The following is a 13,812-nucleotide window of genomic DNA, read 5'->3' as shown; positions in this document are numbered from 1 at the left end:
ACACTGCTGCTCCCTTTCCCCTTGTCCACATAACTACATCTGCCTTTGATCGCCTCTGACTTTGAATCCTCACCTTTTCCTAGTTTCTTTCCCATCCCACCATACCTCTTCAAGTTCTTATCTTCTAGGAGACTTATCTCCAACTCCTTAGACTCCATTCCCCATAAACACATAACCAACCAACTTACTGCCATGCTTGCTGATATTGTAAATGGTTCCTGCTACTGGAGTGCTCTCTACTTTCAAAACCACCTTCATCCCCCATCTTGGACAATTAAACAACTAACAGGAAGAGGAGGCTCCACAAATAACACCATTCTCTATGATGTGGGAGCCCAGCACATCAGTGCAAAAGATAAGGCTGAAGTGCTGAGTGGATGATCCATCTTAGCCCTCTCCTGAGGTCCCCAGCATCACAGATGTCAATCTTCAGCCAATTCAATTCACTCCATGTGATATTAAGAAACGGCTGGAGGCACTGGATACTGCAAAGGCTATGGGCCCTGACAACATTCCCACGATAGTACTGAAGACTTGTGGCCCAGAACTGGTCACGCCCCTAGCCAAACTGTTCCAGTACAGCTACAACACTGGCATCTACCGGCAATGTGGAAAATTGCCCACGTACGCCCTGTCCAGAAAAAGCAGGACAAATCTAACCCAGCGAGTTACCGCCCCATCAGTCTACTCTTGATCATCAACAAAGTGATGGAAGTTGTTGTTGACAGTGCTATCAAGCAGCACTTACACTGCAATAACCTGCTCACTGACACTCAGTTTGGGTTCTGCAAGGGCCACTCAGCTCCTGACCTCATTACAACCTTTGTCCAATCATGGACAAAAGAGCTTAACACAAGAGGTGAGATGAGAGTGTCTGCCCTTGACATCAAAGCAACATTTGAATGAGTGTGGCATCACCACCAAAACTGAAGTCAATGGAAATCAGGGGGAAAGCTCTCCACTGGCTGGAGTCATACTTAGCACAAAGGAAGATGGTTGTGGTTGTTGGAGGTCAATCATCTCTGCCTCACGACATCACAGTAGGAGTTCCTCAGGGTAGTGTTCTGGGCCCAACCATCTTCAGTTGCTTCATCAAAGACTTTCCCTCCATCAGAAGGTCAGAAGTTGGGATACTTGGGAATGATTGCATAATGTTCAGCACCATTCACAACTTCTCAGCTATTGAAGCAATCCATGTCCATATGCAGCAAGGCCTGGACAATATTCAGGCTTGGGCTAATAAGTGGCAAGTAGCATTCATGCCACATGAGTGCCTGTCTATGACCCTCTCCAACAAGAGAGAATCTAATCATTTCCCTTTAACATTCAGCAGCATTACCATCACAAATCCCCAACAATCAACATTTTGGGGGAGGGGGGTTACCATTGACCAGAAACTGAACTGGACTAGCCATATAGATACTGTGGCTACAAGAGCAGGACAGATGCTGAGAATTCTAAAATGAGTAACTCAACTCCTGATTCCCCAAAGCCTGTCCACCATCTACAATGCACAAGTCAGGAGTGTGATGGAATACTCTCCACTTGCCTGGATGAGTGCAGCTCCAACGAAACACAAGAAGCTTGACAGCATCCAGGACAAAGCAGCCCATTGATTAGCACCCCATCCACCACCTTCAATATTCACTCCCCCCACCGACGTACAATGGCAGCACTGTGTACCATCTACAAGATGAACTGCAGCAACTCACCAAGGCTCCTTCGACAGCACCTTCCAAACCCACGACTTATACCACCTAGAAGGAGAAGAGAAGCAGATGCATGGGAACACCACCAACTTCAAGATCCCCTCCAAGTCACTCACCATGCTGACTTGGAATTATATTGCCGTTCCTTCACTGTTGCTGGGTCAAAATCCTGGAACTCCATTCCTAACAGCACTGTGGGTGTACCTACACCACATGGACAGCAGCGGTTCAAGAAGGCCGCTCACCACCACCTGCTCACGGGCAGTTAGGGATGGGCAATAACTGCTGGTCTAGCCAGTGACACCCACAACCTATGAATGAATAAAAATAAAAAAAACACTGTCCACCTTGGTGGGACTTCCTTTGCTTGCTTTTACTTTTACCTATCCAATTGTAACCAGAGCAACTCCAGCAACAGGTTCTGTTCCCACCTCCACACTGTCACTTAAGAAGTATCCCAAGGATGTATTCTTGGCAACCTCCTTTACGTGCAGATTCTGCTTTTACAATTACAGCCACCCAGCTCTACCTCTCTTGAACCATATGTCTGTGCTATCAAAGTGCTGATCTGACATCCCATGTTGGGTGAACCGTGATTTCATTGAGCTACGCATTAAGAGTGTAGCTGTCATCTGCCACCCATATGCTCACCATCAAATTCACCCCTGCCCCCAGCCACTATCCCGGGTGTTGTACCAGAGTATTCACGACCTTGATGTCCAACTTAACCCAGAACTGAGCTTCTCAACCTGTCATAAAGACTGCTCACTCTCACATTTAGAACATTGTCTGCTTCCTCCTTACCTTAGCTCCTCTGCCACTGAAATTTTCATTCATGCCTTTGCTACCTCCAGAATCAACTATTCCAATGCTCTGCTGGCCAGTCTCCCATCTTCCGCCTTCTGTAAACTGCAACTCACCTGAAACTGCTGTTTCCTATCCTTCCACTTGCCTTAATGCTTTTGCTCAGCCCTCCCAAGTTTTCGTTATTGAGCTCAGTTTTCATTGTCCACACTTCTTTCAAACACCTTAAAGTCTATTTTTTTCACTTTGGATACAACTGCAAATTGTTGATCAGAAATAATTTAATGACATTCTCCAAAGCGCGGTATTCTTCAACTTGCGGTAAGTTAATGATATAAATTAATTTAAATCTGTTTATGGGCTAATTTTACTGGCGCCAATTTAAAGCTCATTTCATGTTCACTTTTCTTACCTCGCCTGTAACCAACTCTTATTTCCCCAGTTTGACAAGAACTCTTCGTGTTCACAAAATCTATTTCTCACGAAGGGGTTGACAAACCACGGTGACAATGGTTGCTCTCTTAATATTACCTGGTATGCAAGTATAGAAAGAACATAAAAACGCAGGCCTTTATCGACCGCATAATAAATGTTTAGAAATAAATTGCTGAACTGATCAATTCTCCCGCAAAGAGGAGGTGAACTCAGTTACAGGGCTGTTTCCAAAAGCGATCGCGATTTCGCAAGGAACGCTGACTTTTTTTTGGAAGTGTTCACGTAGCAAGGATAGATGTTCTGTCAATTAAAGATTAGCTAGCGATTGCCCAACAGAAACACAGGACCTCAGGCGACGCCAGCCAGCTCTAAGTGAAGGGTTCTTTCAGGGCAATTCACCTCCGTCACCACTGGCTGCTGGGCATTTAACTATTGCAGGCCTTGTACGCGTTTGGCCACTTTTAAATCTGGAATCAAGCTAGTCACAAATACATAATTGACACTACATGAAAGTGGAAAGAAGTCATATTATATACCGACAATACCAGCCTTCTATTTAGACACGTATAACTCATGTACAAGACCAGTTTACTGCGCACCCTCAATGGTTAAGAAGCAGCCCACGCTTCCGCTCGCGAGGCGGGCGGGCACGCGCTGCCCTGCCGCACACTCTCCGTCATTCTGATTGGTCAAAACGGGGGGGCGGGCGAACCACTGATACAAGTTATACACCAATGGCAGCTCGGCCCTTGTTGCCCGGACAACGTTTCCCTCCAATGAAGGAGCGCGCACCTGACGAACTGTCAATCATCGAGTATCTTTCCCGTAATTTCGACGCTTTGAGCCCTGGAGCGACGAGACTGGAAGCTCAGAGCTTCTGTGGAGCGCAGCCTGTGTGGAAATATAACGGAGGGTTTGGAGACAACCGGCAATGTAGATCCAAAATGTATTCGGGCGAATGTCTCAGAGAGACTGCTTTCCCATGAAAATAAAGAAAATCTCTCAAGAATCTGTTTCCCTGCTCTGTACTCCGCTGGTCGACAGAAGGAAGTTGCAAAAGTCTCCTCTGTACTAAGGTGGGTGTTGGAACTGTAGACAGACATTGGGTTTATTTTCTGGTGTGTAAGCATTTCGACAGTGTTAGAGATAGGGCAAAACCGCGAGGCTTCTTATAAACATATAACACCATGTTTGTAACATTACACAAGTCACAAAAATCATCGTGACAGTTTTTGAGGTTCCAGTACCAGTGTTAACATGAAGACTTCATTCAAAAAGCTGATTTGTCGAACCTTCTGTACTGTACGATTGCTTACAAAGTGTACGAGGTGTTTAAATTCGGTATGACCTGTGGGGAAAGGAACTGTTGTAAACGTTTACTGAACTGGAATCCGTCCTCGGTGCTACCAGTGTAAAATGCGCTTCATTTTACAATTCCTAACTAATATTTCATCACACACTCCTATTCTCTTTCAAAACATGAAGCTGCTTTAGTTAAATTCTGTCATCTAACATTGTGTTGCTTTTCCAGCGCATCCGACTCCGAGGTGGTTTTGGAGAACTGGTTGTTCCGCTTGATTTGATGTACGGGTTTACCAATATGACAGTTTGGCGGATCAAGGAGTTGATGTTTAGTGTCCCGATAAAGATTGCCACTCCTCCCCAAATTCAAGAAAGCATAAGGGGCAGAATGGGGACCGGGAAGAGGTCGATATTTTCCCGGCTGATTATGAAAATTAATTGAAAAGGTTAATAACTAATGTCCATATATTATACGGTATAAAAATCGACGAAATCGTCGAAACAGGGCATATAATCCAGGAAGGTACCTGTTTGATCCTGGCCTGTCATGAATAAGTTGATCTCAACCAGAGTAAAATTTGACACACTTTGGGCTTTCAGACAGTCCTGGGAAAAGAGGGGAAGGAAGCCTTGATGTAAAACATATTGAAAACGCTAATCTTGACCTCTTAAGGGGATCTCTAAATATAAATTAGTTTTCAGATGGAGTGTCTGGGCCTGTATCCTGGAGACAATGAAAGATCCTTTGACGTTCTTGTAGTGATTGTTCACACTCTTTGCTGTTGGGAGGACTATTTCTTTTGATATGTCCAAGCTAGGCTGGTGGATTCCTCTTGGTGGGGTGGGGGTGGGGTGCGGGGTGGAGACTTAACGCTGATACTGGAGTTAAGCTTTAAAAAACAGGGCCATTGGAACAGCAAAGGGCTGCGAGGAGGATGGGTTATAGGAGGCGGAGTTAGAAAATTAGCTTTAAATAAAGAAAGGCATCCCTCTGAATAGCATGTTTTTTCATTATGCAACCACAAGTTGTATTGATGGCAATAAGTAACTGATTATGACGGTTCCGTATCTTCACCTTACTGTGGAATAAAACAACAAATATTAGTATTAATCTTGGCTCACTTAGTGGAAATTTGGCCCAACTTTAATGGGGTTGAAAAAATAAAGCAGCACAAGTATTTGGTGCAGATGCAAGGTCCTTTTATCCGAACTAATTTATATTTAGAGATCCCCTTAAGAGATCAAGATTAGCGTTTTAACATGTTTTAAATCAAGGTTCCCTTCCTCTCTTTTCCTCAGATTATACTATCCTACAGGTGGATATGGGGTAAAAATGATTCCAGACTTATCAAAAGAGCAACTGGTGCGATTGAACCTAAGAAGGTATCAACAGCAGACCTAAATTTGTCACTGTTCTTCAATTAGGAAGTGTAAACATTAACTTGGGTCCTGACTGCTGATCACCTAAAGACTGCTGCTGGAAAGTGTGTATGTGTGCCAGCATACTGTGAGGATAGAATGGGCCTGCCTATTTACTTTTCCTGTGGTTGAATAGCCTTTTGATGCTTGCTGTTTAGGCTCTGGCATGATCAATAATCTCTTGGGAAAGATGTTAGAGGATTGCTGATACCCATCCAGCATCAGTCAGTGACAGAGAATTGGTGGTGGGGCAATGATTCCTGATTGAAGAGTTTCAGATGGTGGCAGTCTGATTCTATACAGTCTACATTAAGACTGCCAAAAAAATGCACACATTTCAGACATACAGTACGACTTCAACTTGGTATGAGATGGCCTCATGAAGGGGGCTCATTCTTCACGATTTGCACTGCCGTTTTTGTGTTGGCATGTACCCAAAACTGTTCCACATTGATTCGAAGGTGGCAGTCCAACTGGAGCCTTAAATACATTGTGCATATCTGAGAAATCAAAAACTTACCTGCTAGTGGTGGGATTTAGTGTAACAGGTATTGTCTTGATGGTGACCGCTAAAATTACTTGTGTAAAATAACACGTTAGATTATTATTATATGCTTTCATTAAAATGGAAGTTACTTCAGGAACAAAATTATAAATCAAAAGCTCTACAACCTTTTCATTGAACTTTTTGCTTGATGCAGTTGTACTTTGTAACCAAGTGTTAGGTTGATGTTTTTCTTGTGTATTCAATCTCCTCGATAAAACAGTCTTAAAACCACAAACATACTGATAAAGTACACTAAAGCAACATTGTGGAGGTGGACCCATCATGAAAAGTGAAATAAAAACCTCTATATGAAGCTCACTACTGATAATTTCTCAAAGCTAAAAAGCTGCATAAAACATTTTTTAAGACTACTGCTGCCACTGCCAATTCTAATGTTGAAACATTTTAAATGCAAGTCTAAGTTTTAGAACTGTAGTCTTCTGCAGCCTCTCCACAAGAGTCATTTAAATGGAATGTACCTATACTGTAATGTGGATCAATACAAAATAATGTGTATCAATATAAGTCAATACTCCATTAATTTTTTGGCTCAAACTACAATTTAGCATTAGGTTCACAAATTGAATACCACAAGGGTGCTCGTATTATATTCCATTTAAATAACTGTATTGCACACAACCAGTTTTGTGAATTAGTTGCTTGTTAGGCGATTTTCTTTAAATCTGTTATCACACTGTGAACTGTTTAGCATTATCTTTATGTGCAATGTAAGAACATACATAAGATCTGTAGCATTTAGAATTCTGGATGGATAAATTAAGATGGGCTGTACTATCCTGTAAATGTCTTGTGTTAAACTTCAGCTAGTTGGTGCAGGAGGAGACCAGAAGTCAATCCTTACTCAGTTTTAAATTTATTCACAACGTGAGACATTACAAATGTCTAGTTCCTAACCCTACAACCCATCACCAGTGTCAATAAGTGTCTCTTTATATGTGCGCAAGTAATTATCCAATGAGTGCCCCACTGTATACACTTAATGTTAATTGTAAAAATTATCATTGTGTGATCAAGTAGTTACCGTATAGACAAAGTTAGATAACAACAACACAACTTGCATAAATATTTACTCTTTAATGTAGTAAAACGCCCCAAGATGCTTCACGTGTGTTATCAGACTGAAATTAACACTGAACGAAAGAAGCAGGTAACAGGTGACAAAAAGCTTGGTCAAAGAGCGTCTTAAAGAAGAAGAGTGAGTCGAAAAGTTTGAAGGGAATGTCAGAGCATAACGCCTCAGTAGCTGAAAGCACAACCACTAACTATATAGCACTACACACCTATGTAATAACAGTGAATACAGTTCAGAAGTACTGCTTTTAACATGAAGCACTTTAAGAAGAGATATTTCCTTTTTAATTTTAGTTACGTTAGCTGATTTGGTCCTCCTCTTGGTATTTGAATGGAAACAACAGCAACAACTTGTATTTATATATTGCTTTTAACATATTAAAACACTCCAAGGCACTTCAAAACACTTCACGGAAGCATTAACGAAAATTTGACACCGAGCCACATAAGGCAATATTAAGGCAGATGACTGACAGCTTGGTCAAAGAGTTTTTAAGGAGCGTTGTAAAGGCGAAGAGAGAGGTGGAGAGATTTAAGGAAGAAATTCCACAGCTTAGTGCCTAAGCAGTGAAGGCACAGCCAGTAATATTGGAATGATTAAAATTTGGGATTCACAACAGGCCAGGATTTGGAGGAGTGCAGGGATCTCAGAGGGCTTTAGGGTTGGAGGAGGTTACAGAGATGATAAGAGGCGAGGCTTTGGAGGAATTTGTAAACAAGGATGAGGACTTTAAAACTGAGGCATAGCTGGACAGGAAGCCAGTGTAGGCCAGTGTGCACAGGAGTTATGAGTGCATGGGCCATGGTGCATGTTAGGATATGAGCAGCACCAAATGTGTACTTCACTATGCCTATTGTAAAAAATTAAGGTCTAGGAAAAGAACACCAGAATTCTTACACGTTGGCATTATGAAGAGTTTCTGTGATCTACGTGTCTGCTATACTGATCACAAGTTTTGGATGTTCTCCTAGGTTTATATTGCTCCTGTGTGGTGCTTCTAATGCATATGCTGATGTAGGTTTCTCTTTATGTTATTATGTATTGTTTGTTTCAATCATAAATCCCACAACGATCTTAAATTAACAATTTATTTTCTATAATGTACCTATTTTAAAAATATTTTAAAAAATTGATTGGCCATGTGATGGTTGAAATCATGTTTCCAGAATGACCAAAACATTTACAACAAAATTGCAAGAAATAATTTCTACTACTGAGCAGTTCTTTCCTTCTAACTCTGTCATAAAGAGGATGTTGCATTAATATCTAATTGAGATTGCGAACCTTTATAGAGTACCAATACAGGATTAATTGTGAGTCTTGGAAACAGTGACTACACTTCAAAAGCACTTAATTGGCCCTGAGGCTCTTTGGGATGTCCTCACATTGTGAAAGGTTCTATATAAATGCAACTTTTTTTCTTATTTATTTTCTTTAATTGCCAAGATTAACAAAAAATTGTCGTTTGGCTGAACAAGTAAAATATCTTTGACCTGAATTATGCACTGCACTAATAGTAGGAATTAGTAGAATAATTTGCAGTCATCAAAGTGGCATGGTGACAAGCAGATAAAGTGGGATCCTGATAAGGGAGAGAACAAATCAAGAGCTAAACTTGTGAGAAAATTCAAACACTGCATCAGTTCCCATGTAACTGGCTTTTTATAGTGAAAAATTGTACTAATCTACAGATGTTTAGTAATGGAATGTACCTCACAGATAAATGCAAATTAGCACTTCAAAGTGTTGAAATACAAACTTTATGTGTGCTGTCACTTGTTTCTGTAAGCTCTTGTATGAGTTTAATTAATGTTCTCTATATTGTAAACAGTTTCAAATCCTTAACTGAAATGGTGATATAAAAATCACGAGAAAAGGTTTCTTCAATGTTCTTCACTATATTAGGGCGAGACTTTGGAAGGTTAAACAGTGCGAGAAGGGAAAGTGACGAGACTTTGGAGAGGCTTAAACAGTGTGAGAAAGAGAGAGAGAGCAGCAAGGCTTTGGAGGCTGAAAGAGTGTGAGGCAGGGAGAGGGAGCGGTGAGACTTTGAGGGTTAAATGGCGTGAGAAGGTGAGAGACTGCAGCAAGACTTCGGAGGCTTAATCAGTACGAGAAGGGGAGAGTAACAAGCAAGGCTTCAGAGGGTTAAACAGCGCGAAAAGTGGTGAGAGTGGCAAGACTCCAGAGAGGCGCAAAGAGCATGAGAAGGGAGTGGGGACAGCAGCTTCAGAAACAGCATGAGAGAGTATTAGTAGGATTAGTATAAAAGCAAAATACTGCGAATGCTGGAAATCTGAAACAAAAACAGAAAATGCTGGAAAAACTCAGCAAGTCTAACAGCATCTGTGGAAAGAGAAACATAGTTAATGTTCAAGTCTGTATGACCCTTCTTCAGAGCTGAAGAGAAGTGGAAATGTGATGAAATGTATAATGTTTAAGGGGAGGTGGGGGAGGCGGAGCTGGATGGGAGGCCAGCGATAGGTGGGGACAAAGGAAGGATTGACAAAGATGTCATGAACTAATGGACAAAGGGAATGTTAATGATAGTGGTAAATGCTAAAAAAGGTGCTGATAGTGGCATAAAGCTAAGAAAGCAGAATGTAATAATAGCAGAACAAGGGTAGCATTATGTGAAAGAACATTATGGAACAAGTGACAGATGGCCCTGTAGGGGATGGGGTAGGGGGATGGGTGGTGGTGGGGAAAGAAAGAATAGAAAATGGGATAGCAGGGGGTTAAAAACCACAGATAAATGAATAAAAATAAGTGGATAAAAAATAAAAATGAATGTAGAAAAACGGGGATTGGAAAAAGTGGGTGAGGATGGAGGAGAGAGTTCACGGTCTGAAGTTGTTGAACTCAATGTTAAGTCCAGAAGGCTGTAAAATGCCTCATCGGAAAATGAGGTGCTGTTCCTCCAGTCTGTGTTGGGCTTCACTGGAACATTGCAGCAGGCAAAGGACGGACATGTGGGCATGAGAGCAGGATGGTGTGTTGAAATGGCAAGTGACCGGAAGGCCTGGGTCCATGCTTGCGGAATGAACGAAGGTGTTCTGCAAAGCGGTCACCCAGTCTGCATTTGGTCTTCCCTATGCAGAGGAGACCAAGTGAAGCAGCGCTTAATTTGCACCTCCTTCAATTTGGTTTATTGCATCCACTGCTTCCAATGTGGTCACCTCTACATCGGGGAGACCAAACGCAGACTGGGTGACCGCTTTGCAGAACACCTCAGTCTGTCTGCAAACATGACCCAGACCTCCCAGTCGCTTGCCATTTCAACACATCATCCTGCTCTCATGCCCACATGTCCGTCCTTGGCCTGCTGCATTGTTCCAGTAAAGCCCAACGCAAACTGGAGGAACAGCACCTGATCTTCTGATTAGGCACTTTACAGCCTTCTGGACTTAACATTGAGTTCAACAACTTCAGACCATGAACTCTCCCCTCCATCCTCACTCCCTTTTTTTTAATCCCCTTTTTTCTACATTCACTTTTATTTTTTATCCACTTATTTTTATTTTTATTCATTTATCTATGGTTTTATCCCCTTTTCTATCCCCCTTATATCCCAGTTTCTATCCTTTTTTTCCCCAGCCACCGCTCCCTCCCCCCACCCCATCCCCTATTGGGCCATCTGTTACTTGTCCAATGATGTTCTTTCACACAATGCTACCCTTGTTCTGCTACTATCACATTCTGCTTTCTTACCTTTATGCCACTATCAGCACCTATTCTTAGCACTAGCCACTACCATTAATACTCCCTTTGTCCTTTAGTTCATGACATCTTCGTCAATCCCTGCTTTGTCCCACCTATCGCTGGTCTTCTATCCAGTTCCACCTCCCCCACCCCCCCTTAAACAATATAAATTCCATCACATTTCCATTTCTCTTCAACTCTGAAGAAGGGTCACACAGACTCAAAATGTTAACTCTGTTTCTCTCTCCACAGATACTGCTAGTCCTGCTGAGCTTTTCCAGCATTTTCTGTTTTTGTTTTAGTATCAGTAGTAGTAAGGTTTATTAATAGTAGTAAGGTTTATTCGTATTAAGGTTTATTCATATTGGCAAAACTTTATTAGTATTGGTAAGGTTTATTAGCAGTAACAAGTCTATTAGTTAATAAATAAAGTAATGGCAGGGCTGCCCCAACCTTGAGAATGTACATCCTTTGCAATGTAGGAATTCCAGGATGCTTCCCGTGTCCTGGATAACCATTTGTGCAGGAAGTGTCATCAGTTGCAGCAGCTTGAGCTCCAGATTTCAGAACTTGAACAGTAGCTGGCATCTGTGGTGCACCCGTGACGTTGGGAGTTATGTGCATAGCACGTTTATAGGTGTGGTCACTCCGCAGATTAAGGGTATACATGGAGGCAGGGAATGGGTGACCACCAGATATTCAAAAAGAAATAGGCAGGTAGTGCAGGAATGCCCTGAGTTCATCCTACTCTCCAACCAGTATTCAGTTCTGAATACCGATGAGGGTGATTGTTCATCTGGGGGGTGGAGCCAGTGCCAAGTTCATAGCACCACAGATGGCTCAGCTGTACAGGGGGGTACAAGGAAGATTGGAGGAACTATGGTGATAGGTGATTCGATATAGGGAAGTGGACAGGCATTTTTGTGGCCATAGGCGTGAATCAAGGATGGTATGTTGCCTTACTCTTGCTAGCGTCATGGATGTCATCGAGTGGTTACAGAGCATTCTGGAGGGAGAGGGTGAACAGCCAGAGGCCGTGGTCTATATCGGCACCAATGGCATAGGGAGAAAAAGGGATGCAGGCAGAGTTTAGGGAGCTAGGAAAGACATTAAAAAGCAAGACCTTAACGGTAGTAATCTCTGGGTTACTCCTAGTACCATGCGCTAGTGAGCATGGAAATAGGAGGTTAGAGCCGAAGAATGCGTAGTTGGGGAGATGGTGCAGGAAGGGGGGCTTTAGATTCCTGGGGCATTGGGACCGATTTTGGGAGAGGTGGGACCTGTACAAGCTGGATAGTTTGCACTTCAACAGGGCCGGGACCAATATCTTTACGTGGAGGACAAACAAGGCATAGGAGTGTACAAAAAATGGGAATATACTGAGAGGTATAGAGGAAGTGAGGGATCTTGGAGTGCGTGTCCATAGATTCCTGAAGGTAGCAGGACAGGTCGATAAGCTGGTTAAGAAGGCACCTTTGTTAGCCAAGGCTGAGGTGTATCAAGGTTGTGGGGGGCCTGGACAGAGTGGATGGGAAGGACTTATTTCCCTTAGCAGAGAGGTCAGTGACTAGGGGCATGGATTTAAAGTAATTGGTAGACGGATTAGAGGGGAGATGAGAAAAATGCTTCTCACCCAGAGGGTGGTAGGAGTCTGGAACTCACTGCCAGAAAGGGTAGCACAGGCAGAAACCCTGAACTTATTTAAAAGGTGTCTGAATATGCACCTGAAGTCCCGTAACCCCCAAGGCTCTGGGCCAAGTGCTGGAGAATGGGATTAGAATGAGGGGCTAATTTTTTGGCCAGCGCAGACACAGAGGGCAGAGTTTCCTTCTGTGCTGTAAATTTTTCTACATTTTTCTAAATTTTCTAAATATCTGAAAAGGAGGAATGTACAGGGATGTGGGGAGAGGGCAGGGGAGTGTCAGTACATGAATTGCTCCTTAGGAGAAACAGCACAGAAATTATGGGGTAAATGGCCTTCTGTGCTGTAATGATTTTATGTTTCCGTGTGTTCTTAACCTAATAAATATGGCTGCAGATCTTTGGAATCATAGAATGTCACAGTAATATAATGTGTTTCATGACTGAGTGTCATATTTACCTCATCAATTTTTCTCCATATGAATTACTTAGTCTATAATCCCACTCTCCTGCTCAATCCCCATATCCTTTAATGGTTCCCTTTTGTAAAGGCAACTATTTAATCCTTTTAAAGAATGGACCCTGCTTCAACAACAGTTTATGGTGGAGAATTCCATATTCTTGCCACCCTGTCTAAAGCCATTTCTCTAACTTTTTCTTCTTCTTGTGGTTGTCTTAAATTTTTGCATTCACATTATGATTTTGATGACCAGTGAGAAAATAATCCCACTATTTACCTTATCATAATCCTGAGCAACTCTGTCAGGTCAACCCTTAACCTTTTCATGCCTTTACCGAGTTAATCTGATCTACAAGAACTAACTCCTGTTCTCTTGGCCGATTACTGCTTAGATAAAGAAAAAAAGACTTGCATTCAGTTAGCACCTTTCACACTCTCATGACTTCTTAAAGTGCTGTACAGCCAATGAAATACTTTTTGAGGTGGAGTCTTTGTTGTAATGTAGAAAACGCGGCAGCTAATTTGTACACAAGGTCCCACAAGCAGAACTATGGTACTGACCAAATAAATCTGTTTCAGTGATATTGGTTAAAGGATAAACATTAGCCAGGACACAGGAGAAAACACCCCTGCTCTTCTTTGAATATTGCCATGGGTCCTTTTACATCCACTTGAGAGAGCTGACAGAGACTTAGTTTAA

General features: G+C 42.3%; 1 protein-coding gene across 2 annotated transcripts in view; it reads left to right on the top strand.

Annotated features, from left to right (window-relative positions):
- The first annotated feature begins 3,776 nt into the window (after positions 1 to 3,776).
- LOC144693111 (SERTA domain-containing protein 2-like) overlaps positions 3,777 to 13,812 on the top strand; it is a 67,197-nt gene continuing 57,161 nt past the window's right edge. Inside the window, exons 1-2 of one of the 2 annotated variants that reach the window (XM_078562528.1) lie at positions 3,777 to 4,024; positions 5,550 to 5,633. In XM_078562528.1, coding sequence (XP_078418654.1) covers positions 5,584 to 5,633 — 50 coding nt within the window. In that variant the 5' untranslated portion in view covers positions 3,777 to 4,024; positions 5,550 to 5,583. The remainder of the gene's footprint in view (positions 4,025 to 5,549; positions 5,634 to 13,812) is intronic. The other variant, XM_078562530.1, reaches the window with a different exon arrangement.

Source organism: Cetorhinus maximus, chromosome 18 (genome assembly GCF_964194155.1).
Source record: "Cetorhinus maximus chromosome 18, sCetMax3.hap1.1, whole genome shotgun sequence".
NCBI classification, from domain to species: Eukaryota; Metazoa; Chordata; class Chondrichthyes; order Lamniformes; family Cetorhinidae; genus Cetorhinus; species Cetorhinus maximus.
The sequence above is the reverse complement of the archived record's forward strand: the minus strand, read 5'-3'. Positions and strand labels throughout refer to the sequence as shown.